Here is an 18,227-nt window from a genome sequence, read left to right as displayed (position 1 = left end):
AACGTTTTTCCAGACTGCCTGAGATTTGAATCTCAACTAACAAACACCTTAAAACTTGGTGCTATGTGGCAAACTTCTATATTTGTAATTGTTATGGCCACTGGGAGTACACATTTACTATTAGCAACTAAGAAGTTACCTCAGGACTGAGGTATAATATCCATCCAGTTTCATCATTGGGTCTTTTGGAGTAAATCCTGTGGAGTACAGTGTCTTTAATAAGAATGGCTGTGGCACGCAAGATGAAAGATGCAAATAAATTCATATGGATGTAGTTTCTTGTGCAGTGAAGTTTTCTGTGGGGAAGAAAATGTATAAATCCTCTGGAGTATATTTAATCCAAAGAAAGCAACAATAAAAAATACCATTATAGTCATATTGTTGCCATTGATTGATTTTATACAGGAATTTCCTCCATAACTTACATCAGAAATAAGAAATCCAACTATGCAAAAACAACAATATGCATATTGTGTTTTATATTTAAAAATGCATGCAATTTCATACTAACCTGAGTAAAGAAAGTATAAGGAGAGCTAAGACAAGTGAGATGAGAGAAAGATAATATCCTACGGTGTACAGCAACTGTAGTGTGGTAAGTAATTTATGTTCTTTTTCCTAGGAAAAGAAAAAAAGAAAGAGGAGCTTTGCATATGTATATGCAGGCAGGTAAGTAGGGTATGAATATAAATCAAAAGCTTTCGAGTCCAATTTATTTGTGTTGCAGCATAGCCAGGGCAAATTTCTGATATCTGTTCCCTGCATTTTCTCATGAAAACCTTGTGGGAGACACCCTGGAGAACAGACTAAGTTTCTTCTCAGATTTGAAGGCAGTCAAGGACCCATTTCCAGATTTCTCTTGCACAAATCCAATTTTGAGTCTTAATGACTATTAATCATTAAAACAATCACATAAATGAAACGGATCCTAATGTTTAATAAGTGCAGAGTGAGCTCCACCCCTGCACTGAAATGCAATAGCTGTGTTATCTGGGGAGCCAAGACGCACACTGCTCTTCCGAGCACAATTTTCAGAGGCAACTGTATCTACAGAGTGATTGAAATAGACTGCCTGCTTCTTAATACAACACAGATGTTAAGGAGTTTTATTTGGGCTGGGGTTTGTCTGGCTACCTTTGCTGTTAACTGTGTAACCTTTGCTGTTAACTGTGTGATTTAATCATACAGCCACAGATTATCACACTCTCCTCCTGCCAGCTAATTGTCTCTAAATCAGCCTATGCTAATAAGCACTGTCTGGATAGCAGAGTGAGCTGTGCCTGCTGGTGGAAGCCTTGGAGAGGATGCCCAGAGGCACAGCAGGAGATTCCCAAGGGATGTTCATTAGTCACTCAGCTCCATGAAAACATTCCAACAGGATGAATTGTATTGGCTGTGACATTTTTTCAAATCTGAAGCAAATGAAATGAAGTTGATTCATCAGATGCGGGTGGATGCAAGTTCTGGGTTATTCCTAACAGCTTGTGGCTTTTGACTAAATATAATTACATGGTATAAACACACATTTAGGCTTGTTTGGAAAGCTGGCTAAAACTTTCAGAGAAATCTCTTGTTCTCTTGCTGTCACACCTGATGAATTAAAGTGGCAGTCCTCCACCCACAACTTTACAATCCAGGATAGTCAACGGGCTGCAGAAAAACAAAGTACTCCAAGTTTATCACACTTGAATAAACTGTGAGGTTGGAAAACCATATATTCACTGTATAAAGAATTTATTAAGGTCTTGGTAATCCTGAAATAATCTTGCTTAATAAATAATACACGATCAATAAATTACTAATAAAAATAAAATCAATAAAGTAATAAACATTAGTATCATTTACCAAAGTAACAAAAGCTAAGTTTATAAAGTGTTCAGTAGTAATACTGCTCTCTCTTCATTTTGAGATCAGCAAGACAAACAGTGCGGCAAAAGAAGTTACAAGAAGCTGAAACCCGATCACTCACATGCTTTACTGTTATCTGAAACTGTTGCATTCATTGCCAGGCATTGGTAGCTGGACAATGTGGCAAGGCATCAGGATCCCTGGTTTCCAGCTTGAACTGCTATGCTAAAAGGCTCAGGAGGTCACAGGGGTTGGGAGTCTGGCTTTGGCCGACTTCCAGTCCTCTGAGCTATTTGCTAGACAAGTTGCAGGCTTTTCATTTCAATTTTATTAGGAGGGATTCAGTACATGTGAATGCTGAACTCTAAACAGAAAACAATTTCTCTAATCTAAAGCTAGAATCTCCTTCCTTAATCTTTCTTCCTCTGCTTCTTCTTAGCAGTTTTCAATTTGGTAATCCAAATGAAATCTGAACATCTTTTGCAGGTATTCAACTGAAATATTTTATCAGTTATTCAAGAAGGGATTACGAAGATTAAAGGATTAAACCATGGTATAAAACATCATGCTTACATTTTTTTGGAGATTATTTTTCTCAGAACATTCTGAACTGTCACGCCAAATGTCTGTGGAGTTTTCCTTCGTTTGCCAAGTTCCTTCATCTAAGCAGACTCTGTATACATTTCCTGCACTTCCTGAAAGTAAATAGAGTTTAGTCTTACAGGTAAAAATAAAGATTTCATTTTTCATGAACATTCTAAGGATTTCTCTTTACACTATAGCAATAAACCTTTGCTCAAATGCAGACAAAACAAGCAAACAACAACAAAAAACAATAAACAAAAACAAAAAAAAAAACATCAATCAAAACAAAACAAAACAAAAAAACCCCACATCTTTTATTTTGTCTTTGACAATATATTTTTCACATTTGTGTAGAAGAAAGTAGGGAAGATAGTCAGTGTCACCTCAGTCTTCAAAAAGGGCAAGAAGAAGGATCTGGGAAATTACATGCCAGTTAGCTTCGATTCTGTCCCTGGAGAGGTGATGGAGGTGACGGATACTTGTTCTTGGTGCCATCTCCAAGAAATTAGAAGAGAAGAAAGTTATCAGGAGTAGTTAATGTGGATTCACCAAGGGGTAATCATGCTTGACCAATGGGGAGGGAGCAGTGCATTTTGTGTATGTTGACTTGAGCGAGGTGTTTGACACCATCTCCCGCAACATCCTTGTTGTGAAACAAGGTGTAGGATAGGTGAGTGGATGGTGAGGTGGACTGAGATCTGACTGAATGGCAGAGCTCAGAGAGTAATGATCAGTGACTCAGAGTCTGGTTGGAGGCCTTTATCTAGTGTTCCCTAGGGGACAGTGCTGGGTCAAGTCTTCCCTCAATATCTTCATCAACGACCCAGGAGAAAGGACGGTGTCCACTGTCAGCATGTTCTGATGGGAGTAGCTGGGAGGAGTGGCTGATACACTGGAAGGCTGTCCTGCCATTCAGTGGGACCTGGACAGACTAGAGTGTTGGGCAGAGAGGAACCTTATGAGGTTCAGAAAGTGAAGAGGGCACATGAAGTGTCCTACACCTGAGGAGGAATAACCACATGCATCAGTACAGGACAGGTGCTGACCTGCTGGAAAGGTGCTCTGCAGAGAAGGACCTAGAGATTCTGGTGACCATCAGAGTGACCATGAGCCAACAATGTGCTCTTGAGGCCAAGAAGGCCAGTGATGTATAGTGCATTACAAAGAGTGTGGCCAGTAGGGTGAGGGAGGTTCTCCCCTCTGCTTTGCTCTGGTGAGATCACATCTGGAGTATCGTGTCCAGTTCTGGGTTCCTCAGCTCAAGGTTAGCAGGGAAAGATGGCGAGGGCCTGGAGCATCTCCCTTATGAGGGAAGGCTGAGAGACCTGGGGCTGTTCAGTCTGGAGAAGAGACGGCTAAGAGGGGATATCATAACAGTTGCCATACAGCAGCAACCACCAGAATATCTAATTTTACTTTGAATGACTGGAACTGAGAGAACTGTTTTTGGAGCACAATTTGCTGTGAAGGCGCAGGAGCTTTGTGTGATGATTGCCTGTTCATGTTCAGTGCACATTTTATTGTCCAACATGTAGTGGAATTCTAACAGATTCCCCAAGCAGAAAATGACCTCCATGTTTACGAGTACTCTGGCATACTGTACAGAGATGGAGACTCTTTAAGGACATGATTTATGTAGTATGACAAATATCTCTTTAAAAAGTAAAAGCATATCAGAGAAGAAAAAGTTCCTGTCTAGGACAAAAAGCTAAGGGATCCCAGAAGTTCATGTCAGATCAGGTCAGGAGGGATCTTAGGGTTTATGTTATTTAGAGAATCACCTTCCTAAGCTTTCATTCAGAAACTGCCATGTTGCAGTGTGGTCCCACTTCATTGCTAGGCTAGCTCTAGAGGCAGTAAACTGACCAGTGCCAGATACAAAGTAGGAGAGACGAAATAATGCTTTGTGAGCTCTTCTGTATTAGCATTAGGGAGAATTTTGGCAATGCTTTGTATACTCTAATCTTCAGAAAGGCCATGCAGGAGCCTGACTGTGAGGATGGGCCTTGGGATTCTAGAGCCAGGAAAAGGGGCTAAAATTTATGTGGACCTTAACTGGAGCAGATACTTAATCACTGAATAAAAATAAGGAGCTCCTATGAAATGTGGTCCAAAATCTTAGTTCTATAGTACTCTAGTTCACTTCTAGTGAAATGATACCAAATCATAAAAAAATCTATCTCAAGCCCACAAGCATTTTTGGTTCAAGTCCAAGTTGTGTTCCAGGATAACCACAGCTGTACCTTGAAAACGTGAAGAGGAGAAGAGAGGACCACAGGTAACCCCAGATCCACAGAACTACCAGGACAGACAGCAGGGCTGTCTCCGTGACACTCCTCCTAAGACACTGGGGCATTCCAACCTAATTCTAATCAGTATTAGTATTTCCCATTGCGATTACAGTGGAAAGCTTCATGATATGATGCAATGTCTTACAGGTTGTTTTTGTAGAAATTCAGACAAAAAAAGAAAAAAAAGGAAAAAAAAAAAAAAAAAAGGAGTCTCAATTACAGGGATGGAAGTAAGATGCTGCCATGTTTATTTCGAACAGCTGAATTTGTTACAAGTGGTTGGAAGAAGCAGGTATTTGAAAGAATAGATAAAGGTTGGTTTCTCTGCTTTGGAGCTCAACAGCCCCAGAAAAGACAGATGATGACATTTTTGATTAAATCTTTTGTGGGGTGGACTGGAGAAAGCTGAGATAAGCAGCCCATGGTAGATTCCCAACCAAAAAACTCAAGCACAATTGGTTCTTCTAAGAGGTATTACAAATATGACTACAAAAACTATATGTAGCTAAGAAAAACTAAGCAGGATTCAGAATCACTAGACTGTGCTGGTAAGAAAGCTTTTGGATTTCTTTTGTAGAAAAGGAAGGCTTTCAGATGGCTTTGCTCCTGCAGATGTTACTATTTTTCCCTTCCAGGAGGGCCTTCCTGCTCCACTCTGTCCAGCACAGCACAGCTTGGAAAACCCTTTTGTTCAATGCACCACTTGCTGTTGGTGCAGCACCTTGCACTGGAGGGCAGACTGCTCAGACCCATTAGACTGTCTCTTCCATTCCAGTGCTTAATCTCTTGGATCAGTAGGCATCCCAGAAGCTGAACCCCAAATCTGTTACTGCCAATCAAGGCCTGACTGTACAGTTATACATTCTTCTTGCTTTTGCTGGAAATTTTGCTTTGACAGTGCAGAGATGAAGCACAAAACTCCATCAGTGGTAAATAAGGGTAAAAAAATGTAAATAACTAAATATTGCTTGTAATTCTATGTGTCAAGTTAGAAAAGAGATGAAAAGAAGACACGGGTCACAAAATAGACCAGAAATATTTGTCATGTGTCTGGATTGCCAGCGTAAACTCTAAGAAAAATTACAACTTTTACATTACCATTTTCCAACCATGGCAAATACAAAGGACAAGGAACAGATACTTTTCCTGGGGTTGAGTATGGCCAGCAAACAAACTGATCAAAAGTCCCATTACAATGTATCCCTGGGGAGAGAAGCGAATAGATGTTTTACAAAAAATGTTTCAAACAATGGATGATCATGAAAAACATCGTGTACCATTTTAAGTAACCTGCAAGCATGTGGATTCATTCAGTGTGGAGTAAATATCAATCCTATCATATGAAAACAACATACGATCACTTGTGCACTGGCATGAGAAGAGTATTTAGAAAATGTAACAGACTTCATGCATTCATTGCACCATGTTTGTTGAACAGGGCAGAAAAAGCTACTGTTCTTTTTGCCTTGAGTACACATAAGCAACATGTTTCACGCGCTTTACCATGAGCTAGTAGTGTTGTAGAAAATCATCCCAAGACCTCTGTTTTCTAAATGTAACAGCTTCCAGCCGTGCTCTCAGTCGCTGTACATCAAAGACTGCTGACAAATAGAAAATATTCCACTTTTCATGACCCCTGTGACACCAGTTCTCAGCTCAGATAATCATCATCTTCTCTGGTAGTGACTTCTATTGCTCTCTCAGTAATAATGGATTGGGAGCTGGCAGCCTATCAGATCAACTCCATCAGTTTTAATCTTCACAGATACCACATCACTCACAGGACATAAGGAGCAGACAAAACACTTCAAACTGCACTTCAACACTGCTGGTTGTACTAGTTTCTGGGTTTTCTAGTTTTCAGTCTTTCTGTCATTTTTTAGGAGAAGTTAAAGTTCTCATCTCTGAGCTTCACATCTTTCTGTCCATCGGAGGCAGAAGAATATATCCTGCTTTGTTTTCCATAATGATCAGCAATTCTTTGATGATCTTGGTGGGAAGAAGAAACAAGGATACTTGTGTACTTTCTCACTGGAATCTTTTTGGGGTGCTTTTGCTAAAACACATGGACAATTGTTAATGATTTTGCTATACCTTTGAGCTCCATCTGCCTTATGACCCACACAGTTGTTAACATTTATAGATGCATTCTTATTATTCCTTTCCCTCATATCTCATCAGAGGTACAGAATTCAGGTAGCTATGACAAGTATGAATTATGTAGGCTGACAGGAGAAAAGTAGTTTTTACATTATTCCTTGAAAACTGGACTTCTGAGTATATATAGTTCTTTTACAAACCACTGTCTTCTGACATCTTGCTATGTGTCACTGCTTTTTGGCTTCCTGGGTCATTTGGGTTGTTTGCAATTGCCACTTCCCACCACAACACACTCTGCTTTTGCATTTTGCTAAGAGCTGTATCTGACAAACAGCCACAATCAGGTCGAGAGCTTGTGGGTAAAAATCAAGGATCGGTCCGGTAAAGGGCATCTAGTGGTTGGGGTCTGCTACCCCCTGATAAGGCCACCTGATAAGGAGGAGCCTGCTGACAAGGCCTTCTTGCTTCAGCTGCAGGAGGTGTGACACTCGTGGGCTCTTGTCCTATTGGGGGATTTCAATCACCCCAGATATCTGCTGAGAGAGCGGCATAGTGGGTGGCAGACAATCCAAGAGATTCCTGGAGTCTGTTAAGGATAACCTCCTGGTCCAAGTAATAGATGGGCCAACCTGAGGTGAAGCCTTACTGGACCTGGTGCTCACTAATGCAAAGGAGAGCATTAGAGAGGTTAAGACTGGAGGCAGCCTGGGCTGTAGTGACCATGCCTCTATGGAGTTTCTGATCTTGAAGAATGCGGGCCTGGCAAAAAGCAGAGTTAGTCTCCTGTGCTTCAGGAGAGCAAAATTCCGGCTGCTCAAGGAACTGCTGAGTGGGATCCCCTGGGAAACTGTCCTTAAGGGATGGGCGCAGAGCAGAGATGGCAGCTCTTTAAGGGCACCCTTCTGAGAGCACAACGGCTCTCCATCCTCCAGCAGAAGTTGAGCTGGGAAGGCGGGTGACTGTCATGGCTGTGCAAGGACCTGCAGCTTAACCTGAGAGAAAAGAGGGAAATGTACAGAAGGTGGAAACAAGGCTGTGTATCCTTGGAGGAATACAGGGCTGTTCTCCATGTGTGTAGAGATAGGATTAGGAAAGCCAAGGCGCAGATGGAGCTGAACTTGGCAAGAGATGTGAAAGATAACAAGCAGGGGTTCTACAGGTACACAGGCAGGAGGAGACAGGCCAAGGAGAGTGTTCCTTCTCCCTCTGGTGAAAGGTAACAGGGAGCTGACTTCCTCGGACGTAGAAAAAGCTGAGGTACTCAATGAGTGCTTTGCCTCAGTCTTCATGGGTGATCAGGCTTTCCATGTCTGCCAGGACTGTGAGTCTCTAGGTGAGAGTGTGGGGAGTGGTTTCTGTCCCACTGTAATGGTGGAGCAAGTCCTCCTCATGAAACTGAACACATTCAAGTTTATGGGGCCAGATGATATCCATCCTAGGGTTCTGAAAGAGGTAGAAGCCTGATGTGGTTGCCGAGCCGCTCTCCATCATATTTGAAAAATCATGGCTGTCTGGTAAAGTCCCCGGTGACTGGAAAAAGGAAATATTACTCCAATTTCTAAAAGAGGTAGAAAGAAAGACCTGGGGAACTACAGGCCGGTGAGCCTCACCTCTGTGCCTGGGAAGATCATGGAGCAGATCCTCCTGGAAGCTGTGCTAAGGCACATGAGACAAATGATTCGAGACAGCCAGCATGGCTGTACCAAGGACAGACCGTGCCTGACCGATGTGGCGGCCTTCTATGATGCAGTGACGGCATTGGTGGATGGGGGAAGGGCAGTGGATGTCATTACCTGGACTTCTGCAAGGCCTTGGACATGGTCCCTCGCCACATCCTGCTCTCTAACTTGGAGAGTTGCGGATTTGAAGGATGGGCTGTTGGATGGGTAAGGAATTGGCCGGCTGGTCGCAGCCAAAGGGCTGTGATCAATGGCTCTGTGTCAGGGTGCAAGCCGGGCACAAGCAGTGTCCCTCAGGGGTCGGTGTTGGGACAGTTGCTCTTCAACATCTTCATCAATGACAAACGATGGCATCCAGTGCACCTCAGCAAGTTTGTGATGACACCAAGCTGAGCAGTGCAGTTGAAACACTGGAGGGAAGGGAAGCCATCCAGAGGGACCTGGACAGGCTAGAGAAGTGGGCCCATGGGAACCCAATGGGGTTCAGTAAGGCCAGGTGCAGGGTGCTGCCATTGGGTGGGGGCAATGCCAGGTATTGATACAGACTGGGGGAAGATGTGCTTGAGAGCAGCCCTGCGCAGAAGGACTTGGGATCCTGGTGGGCGAGAAGCTGGCCATGAGGCAGCAGTGAGCGCCTGCAGCCTGGAAGGCCAGCTGTGTTCTGGGCTGCATTAAAAATACACAAGCAGTTCTGTGAAAAGAGATAAACCCCAGTTGCTTTCCCTCCTTTGTTTTGTGTTTTTGTCCACTATGGCTCAGTTTCTAAAGGAGGAATGGGAGTCATCTTCTTTTCCTTTAATGACACATTATCTTATGCTTAGTGAAATTTCCAGAAATAATTGCTTGTCTTCCTTCAGGCTGAAAAAGGGAGTGAACACAGGTCTCCTTCATCCAAAGGACCTCTCAGCTAGTAGTCTGTAGTCTGTGATGTATCACAGCAGTAGCTCAGGACCAGCTGTTCTATGGCTTGTTTCAATATAAAGTAGCTGAGGACAAAGGCAGCCATTTACTTCATGACTGCGTATTTGTAGGTCTAGTTACAAAACTGGCTGTTTACATTTAAAACTTAAGAGTCACACAATTCTGTGAATCAAATAACATTATATGAATATTTGCATTTTTAGCTATGCTGCTTAACATATCTTTATTTGCTGTTTGTACACTTACCAGTACCTACAGTTGTTTCCTGTAGCATTTTTAGGCATTCCTGTTTGTATTTGTTCCATCCAGTAGTTGTTTTTTCCAGCAGAGATCCTTTGGCCTGTGAGTAAAAAAAGTCTTACATGGAGAAAACCAGCTAGTCTAGTGGTCTTTTAGAGGACAAGTTTCCATCAACTAACAAATTTAAGAGGTGAGGAGAGGAGTGAGGAAGCAAGGAGCAGAATGGAGGCAAGTTTGGTAAGCAGGGAGAAAAAGACCTCTCTTCCCTGGGAGGAAGCTTCTACACTCATTTCATTCCAAGATCAGCTAATTGTTCTCATGTATTTACATTTCTCCTTCTGCTGGATTAACTTAGGAATTTGATTGATAACAACTTTGTGGGCTGTTTATTTTTATAGTATTTTTGAAGATAATCAAGCTTACTTGATTGAATACTTCAGTAATAATTTGAATAGAAGTGAAATGAATAAACAGTAATATTTAGCTATTGTTGTCTCTTCCCCACTTCATTCTGCACTCCATTTCAGCAACTGAAAGGCCACTTCTTCCTCTAATACAGCAAACATGCCATAAATGCATTTCTATTCCTCAGCTTTCTAGAGAACTTACAATCATTCATTCTACTTTTTCTTGCCTGTCTCCACTAACACTGTGTTGTTTTTGCCTGGGCAGGGGACAGTTTTACAAAATGAAATGGAGTATGAATGCTTATTTTTATCCATAAAAGAGTTTTCTCCATTTAAAACATCTCATACAAATGAATATTTCTTTTTTTCATATTAGATATTTTCAAACCTGGAAGCTTGGATCTTCCTGTTGCAGTTATCATTAGGAAGAGATCAAAAAGGCCTTTAAATTCTGAAAAACTAGATTTCTGAAGAATACAATCTAGAATAACTGCTTTGATCTTATCTGCTCAAAGAGAATACAACTAAAAGCACTACAAAAAACAATCTCTCTTTTATTAATGCAGTGCAGTACAGGCTTGACTTCAGATTTATGCAGTTTGATTACAGCAGATTCTTTGGAGTGCCTGAAAAATCAATTCTCCTCTCAGCTGCTCCCTGCAGAGTTGCATTTATAAGATATGCACAGCACTGCAACTGCAGAAACACATAGATCGGAAAAGATCTTCAAGATCAAGCTTTTCAAATGGCTATTCACCCTTTCTGTGAAGAAACTGGTTGGCAATCCTGCACATAGCTGATCATAGCTGAGAACACATAGCTGAAACTAGATGATCATTATGGTCCTTTTCAACCCAGGCCATTCTGTGATTCAATGATTCTATGACATTGGCTTTCTTGGCCATCTGGGCACACTGCTGGCTCACATTCAGCTGGCTGTTGATCAATAACCCTGGAACCTGAGATGCACCAGAAAACTGATACGGAGAAAAGAAAGAGACCTAGCTGTTATCTTCAAAGGGTGACATTTGAGATGTAGATATATAGTTGCTAGTAAAGAGAAGAAGAAAAAAAAAAAAAAGCTAAGATAAAATCTGCTATAAATTAAAAGCTACATTAAAAAAAGTAGTAATTCCCAGTGACGAACAGATGTTAATAATGATTTCACATGAAGTGACTGCTGCGCCAAGGATGTGGTGGGCATCTGTGGCAAAAATCTGGTTAATGTAAGAATTACTGTTATCCTGAGAGGACTTGTAATTTTAACTTTTTCTTTTTAATATCTGTCTTTCTGATTCATCTTATTCATACAATGCTCTCCTACTGCAGAGGCCTTCAGAGAGCTACTTGATAAATGCTGTTTGGGAAAGGAATGGGTAAAACAGAAGAGCTAAATGCAAAATTGCTTTGCATCCTATCAGATTTGGGCTGTTTAAGTAATGCCCAACTAGTACAATAGCAGTAGAGAAAGAATATTGCTTGCAGCTCAGTATCAGCATGATACTTTGATCATTATTTATCCAGTGTAAGAAACGTTAGTCAAAGCAATCTCTGTATAATATGCCATTTGGTCTTCTGAACACCGGGGCTTTCAGAAGCCAGAGGCAGGCAAGTAGTCCAAGAACAGTGTCAGTGTGTGTCACCAAAACAGAACAATTCATTACTGGATGAAAATGTTACATACTCTAATGACAAAATTGGGAAGACAATCCAAACAAAAGTTAAAAAAAAAAAAATAATAATTCTTGCACCAAATAATTTTCACCTCCCCAGGGAAAACCCATTTTCTTTCACCTGGATTAGACCCTTTTCAGAAAGCACCTTTCACATGTGTACAGTGGTACTTGTCTGAGCCAGATAATGTGCTAAGAGCTGAAATAAACCAGGGTGCCCTATGGTGTGAACTTCACCTGTAAGCTATTTTTTGAACACAAGTTTACCAAAAAGCAAAGAAAAGTAGTATTTATGCATGTTCAAAACAGAACAACAGTGAATGTTATCTAGTTGTTTTTGAAACCACCCATTCTTGCATGGTTTGGCTGTGCAAGACGTTGTTTGCTCACTGCTCTGCTTTGAGACTCTCAACTAATTTCCAGACACCCTACTTTAAATTCCAGGCAGCAGAAAGTCTATAATTTTTCTTCATCTGATGGGCTTGCAAGATAAGGAGAGAATATTTACAGCAGCCATGAGAAAAGAATGCATGTTTCCAAAATACAAATCTTCTTGACATTTCCCTCATCTGGGCCTCAAAATGCTGAGAGCCAGGGGAGATTCTTCAGATACTCCTTGGTCAGTGAACCTCATTTAAAGAAGCAAAAGATATGATGACGCACTTGTAGAAAGGACTGCTTGATTTAAGGATAGCACTTCTGTTTCTAATAAACAAATGCATTAAACAGCTAAAGAAACACAGAGAAAGCCTCATGTTGACTACCTGGCAGCTTGTTTGGTTCATTTTCTGGAGAAATTGCTGAGAATCATCCATGAAGAATTTTAGTTAACAAGAATGAGGAGCACTCCAGGTACAAATGACAATTTCACTTCTTTCTGGAATTGTCAGTCTCTGCAGAGTAGAGCCTGTGAACACTTCAGTTCATTTCACTTCAGTTCATTGACACTGAAATGTTACCAAACCTTCCTGGAGAGGTCTTTCCATTCCAAACATTCATTTGGTTCGCTCAGGTGCACAAAGCTGCACAAAGATGACCCCACTGTTTAAAAATATGTTGGATGCAGTAGATGGCACTGCTAAAAGTTCCCCTCTAAGAAGTAGGTTATTATAATAGACCTCCAAGTTTGCTAACAGAATAATTGTAATCTACCTATTATTTTCATAAACGACTACTGTGTAATAAGGTTTGCATCTCTTTAATTTCTTTAAACTGTAATGACACAGAAGTCACAGGGAGATTTTCAGTTAACACTGACTGGCGCTTTGTTTGAGGCATCCTTTGGATTCAAGGACTCTCAGAAAACTGAGATCTGCATCAGTGCATCAGTTCTCTATCCATTTACATGAGAGAAGCTCTAGATTCAGAATATGTGTCTCTTGGTAATTTTTTTTTTTTTTTTTTTTTTAAGAAAAACAGAAAAAAAAGAGCAAAATTTCAATATTTACAGCACATTCACACATAATTGTAGCACAAGCAGTTAGAAGTAACAATTTCAGTGTAAAGTAAACCTGTTCAGCTGTGCTCATTGCCTTGTATACTTCTTTCACAGATTATTTCCCTAAATTTGCATATGATTTTTATTTGGATGAATTGGAATTAACTTCAACACATTAATATATGTATCAGTTTAATTTACTGAAATAAAGGTATATATTCATAAATAAATAAATAAAATGGGAAGAAAAAAAAAAAGAAGAAAATTTCCCTGAGGAGATTAACACTGAGGTATTCTGTCCTTAAACTCTGAGAACTCTCACAAATTTCAAGACAGTACAGATGAGGAAGAAAGCGTTTAATTTTTCATAGATTTAGAATAAGAAAGAAATGACTATTTTGCTAGAGCACTCCAAGAATTAGAAGTAACAATACTAAATAGTTTTGCTAGCCTGATGTTAGAAGTTGAGTTGCAGAACAAAACCAGTAACATCAGCTTTCACAAATATGAGAAGCAATGCCTTCCCTTTGTATATTTCTAAAAGGCTAAATGATAGCACATTTATGTAAAATGTAAATTAAATAAAAAATAAAAAAAATGTAAATTAAGCAACATTGGGATTAGAATACGACTGGAAACAACAGTAGAAAATAAAGAATTTTCACAACAGTATTGATATATTGGTAGAAAACTCAAAAAATAAAACTAGTTTAATAATCAATGTCATTATGAAAATACACTGCAAAAATAAATGCAAACATGGTTTATTCACTGTATGAACCAGCTTTTATAGAGTAAAATTGTAATATATCACCTACTCTGAGTGAGTTATAACACGTAATTCTATTGTTTCTCAGACAATGTTTCTTCTTATAACTAATTTTAACAAACATTAGTTGTCATGTCAAATGTTTTTGAAACAAACATGCAGGGAAGGTTAAAATGCTGTGTGATATATATTCACTTTTATATTGATAATTATTAATTATGGAATTGGCTTACCTGTTTCACTATAAATAATATCATGACTGAGCTGGCAGGTATGGGAGATATTCCGGACCAGATCCGCATGCTGGAGCAGAGACCAAAAAGTGTAATCATGCCCATTTTAATAAATTTGTTCCCAGTATGCTGCTGTATCACTGTACAATAGACCAGTTGTATCACTTGTTCCTGTAACAGATTTAAAGCGTCTTCTTTTATTCTTCTGTTTCAAGAATCTTCTTAGATATAAACCAGGAAGTCTACTAAAATGTCTAGACTTGATGGTCTCCAGCTATGTCTTGCTTTTTTATTTTTTTTTCTGATTAAAGTCACAGAGAATTTACTCTAAACTTCACATGAAGTCTGTTTACTGTAGCTTGTTCTTTAGCCAATAAGAAATCACAAAACTATTAAAACATTAAGAAGCTGATCCTATTCCCTTGAAACTTCATGGGAATTTTGCCAGTGACTTTGTGAGAATGTAATACAGTTCCTAAATATATACATACGTTTATGCACACCTCATGAAACTATAAAAGGGTGACCTAGAATGTAGAAAATCCGTAAAAGCTTGCTGAATCAAGTAGGTTGGCAGGAAGAAGCTCGGTCTCAGTAACAGGCATTTTGATCCACCCTAATCAATACTTTGTCAAACACGCACAGTCAGTGCAGGATCAAGGCCAGTCAAAATGTATAAAAACTGACGTAGTCAGCAGTTAAAGTTTTACAATAATTCTTTTCATATTCAGTGTATATGATACACAAATGTAGGAAATTAAAAATATTTACAATACAAAGATTTTAGGGCCTAGCTTCTACTTTCCACAGCATGGAGACTCAGGTGGATGTGTCCTTCTGCACTTCCAAGAGAAATTAGACGTGCAGCTATTTGTATAGAAGTTCTCCCTGAATTCATGGGTATCCCCTCCAGCTCAGCCAGATAAGTGACAGAGATGCACCACTGAGATTGTAGAACCAGTGGCAACTTGGTCTTCATTGCCATGCATAGGCTTAAAGCAAACTGCAGTGCACTGTTTCAATCTGTTCAGTAGCATGTCTGACTCTCTCCCTGCCCAAAATTTGGCCTAGATGAATGAAAAAATAGAAGGGCATGATGTATAACTGTATCTCATCTTTACTTGAGGCTTGGATGTGGTACAGAAATTTTCTGGGAACAAAATACAAAAGTGCTCTGGAGACAAGCATTTCAGGGTTGAAATGGACCCACCCCACTCTCAAGAGGTCTGTCAGAAAGGACATGAACTGCCTTCATTGTCTTGTCTGGGCCAGGGATTGTTCTCCTGAGCACACATCCTCCCCAAGCCACACCTACAGGCAATTCTGAGGACGAAGGAGAGGCATCTATAAACCCCTGTCACAATTGCTCAGCTGCGTATTATTACAAGGGATAAATACAGATTTTCTCATTGCTGTGTAAGATCAGCTCTGCGGTAGGCTACAGACAGCAAACCCAAACAGTGCTCTGGCGTTGGAGCTCTTTTGAGACCACCATAAGAAATGTCTCAGTGCTAAAGATATCCTGGGCTTGCCTGGGCTGCACAGAGTGATGAGGAATTGTCTTGGGCAGTATCTGTGTAGGTCTCTGTGAAAGTAATTCTTCCTACTTATTTTCATGGAAACTGAAACAATGAGCACGGTAACTCTAAAAAAGCAAACTCTCAGCTACAAAACACTGTTTTTCAACAGTCACTACCGTTGGCTGTGCATTTTCACCAACAGTGAACAAGAGCCTGCACATGTCACTGTCAGCCCTGCTGAAAAACACCACCCACTGTGCTCACATCCACTGTTTGGTCTCCGTAAAAGCTAAGAAAGCACTGATGAATGTTAACAAGTGCAATTTTTTTTCCATGTAGAGGAATCTAGTTGCACAGCTTTGCTTTAAACACACTTTAATGTCAGGGTCCAATTTTTTGGAGTTCTCCTCTGCTGCCATCTGTCACAGGACAACAAGTAATGAAATACTGGTGGGAAGGTTCAACTTCTACTGGCATCTCACCAACATCTGCCTCTGATGTCATCGATCAATATCATAAAATAGGAGGCGTTACTTTCAGAGCCCTTGTAAAGTAAATAACATAGTTAATGTATATAAGTAGCAAAACTTATTTAAACTTTTAATATTTTTACTAAAACATTAAAGAAAAGAGAGCAACAACACTGTAAAGCTAGTGGAGTATTTGACCCCATCACTGTGAAACTAATTCATGTCTGATTCAATGGCAGTGGTTGCAATTCTATGAGAGACCTCAAGGTGTTTGCCAGAGGTTTTTGATGAAATTTTACTCTTCCTGTACTTCATCATTGACAATAATTGTTCACAAATGTGTGCACTTTCAAGAAGTGATGACATGAATAAGACATGATTGTGATGTGAGGGTTATCTTTCTCTGGTAAGACAGATCTTATAACAGTCTGCTAAAGAGACATAATCAATTTTTGAGTTGAAACTCTGATTGCAGTTCTATGCGCTTCATTTGAAAATTTGTCAATAATGCATTTATGTCAACTGAAAATGGAATCACAAATATAAACTGATGATTTTTTTGTCAATTTTGAAACCTACTCTCAAATCCCCTTATCAAAACTGAAAACAAGGCTGCGTATTTTTTTGCCGATTGCAGGACTGTGTTTAGTCAATGTATCAGAATGCATAAAGTTGTTTGCTGTAACTTGAGTTAGCACTGCACTGCATCCTCCCTGTGTCCTGGTTCCAGTTGACATAATAACACCAGTGTGTGGCTGTTCCATGCAATAGGTGTGTGCCCAGGGCCACTCTGTGGGGCCAAGCTGCTGCCATGATGTGCAGGACTGGGGCATCTGCAGGACAGGCTGTGCTGGGCTGTGTGAGGCTGCAGGCCACAAGTCGGACATGCCCAGCCTAAACCTTAGATGAGGAGATCTGCAGGATCTTCTGCAATGCAACCTTGTCTCTCACAGGAGCTGATTTATAGCTGGCCCCAGCAGCTGAGGCTCTGTTTTCAGTTTTCAGCTTCCAGAAGTTGTTTGCAACTGCTCATCTTCTAAAGTCATCTGAAACTTATGTTGATGCTCTGTGGTCTCTCTTTAGTCTCTTTTTAGAATTAACACTCCCAAGGGCTCAGTCAGTGAAGGAGACCAATGTTAAGGTATCTTTATATCTGATTGCTGCTGCTACACCAAGGACCAGCTGTGTCTGCTTCTGTTTTCCTCACACCATCATTCATGGTCTTGCTGCTTTTGTACTTCTTGATGCCTGTATCAGTATCAGTTTCTTTGAGGTGCTCTATCAAAAGTATTATCCAAAATGTGTTAAACAAGTGTCTTCCTTTCTAGAAGTGCTTATAATATGATTTCTAGGTGATCTTCCTGTGCAAGCAAGGGATATATAGTAAACAGCATTTTCCATCTTGATTATACACTTCCCTTTTCCAGATCAGATAATGATATTTCAGAAGAGTTTCAGTACAAGGAGTAGTGCTGCAGAGATAAGAACCCCTGTGTTTGTACACAGAACACAATAATATTTGTGCTGTTCAAGTTGTCCAATACAATGATTGTCAAATAATCTGTAAACCAGTCTCATAAAAAAGAACAATTGTATGGAACCACTGTGTTTTAAGATAGGTCCTGCCTTTGCTTCAACTTTACAGCTGACCAAAAGACAAACTCTATTTGGAAATGCAGATAATTATTGAATGATAACTGCTAATATACAGGAGAGGAAGCTACCTGACAAGCAACCTTGTTCATATCTTTCAGCTTAGCCATTCAACAGTGAATATTAAAAAGTCTGCAAGGCCAAGGAGTGGAAAACCTTAGGCCTTAGACTGTACTGTAAATGTGCTCAAGGAGCTTTGCTGAATGTGCATCAATCCCATAGCACTACTTAAAGTGGAAATCCTCTGACAGTAGGATTAAACAAATGGTGTATGAGGATGCACTTCCACCTCTGCCTGCAAACCAAGTGAGGACTAGGCACTTGTGCAGCGTTCTTCAGGGACTGCTCCTCATTCCTTTCAGCACAAATGGTGGGAAATGCTGTAGTGCTGTGAAATTCT

At 40.2% G+C, this 18,227-nt stretch overlaps 1 protein-coding gene across 1 annotated transcript in view; it reads right to left on the bottom strand.

The window, feature by feature from the left end:
- Positions 1–14,366, bottom strand: part of GLP2R (glucagon like peptide 2 receptor) — a 42,323-nt gene extending 27,957 nt beyond the window's left edge. The window contains exons 1-6 of the mRNA XM_048965540.1: positions 14,185–14,366; positions 9,671–9,764; positions 5,823–5,927; positions 2,422–2,543; positions 512–618; positions 140–296 (exon numbers count right to left, since the gene is read on the bottom strand). Coding sequence (XP_048821497.1) covers positions 140–296; positions 512–618; positions 2,422–2,543; positions 5,823–5,927; positions 9,671–9,764; positions 14,185–14,289 — 690 coding nt within the window. The 5' untranslated portion in view covers positions 14,290–14,366. The remainder of the gene's footprint in view (positions 1–139; positions 297–511; positions 619–2,421; positions 2,544–5,822; positions 5,928–9,670; positions 9,765–14,184) is intronic.
- Positions 14,367–18,227: the final 3,861 nt, after the last annotated feature.

This window comes from Lagopus muta, chromosome 18, assembly GCF_023343835.1.
Source record: "Lagopus muta isolate bLagMut1 chromosome 18, bLagMut1 primary, whole genome shotgun sequence".
Lineage (NCBI taxonomy): Eukaryota > Metazoa > Chordata > Aves > Galliformes > Phasianidae > Lagopus > Lagopus muta.
This window is presented reverse-complemented; position numbering and strand designations above follow the sequence as displayed.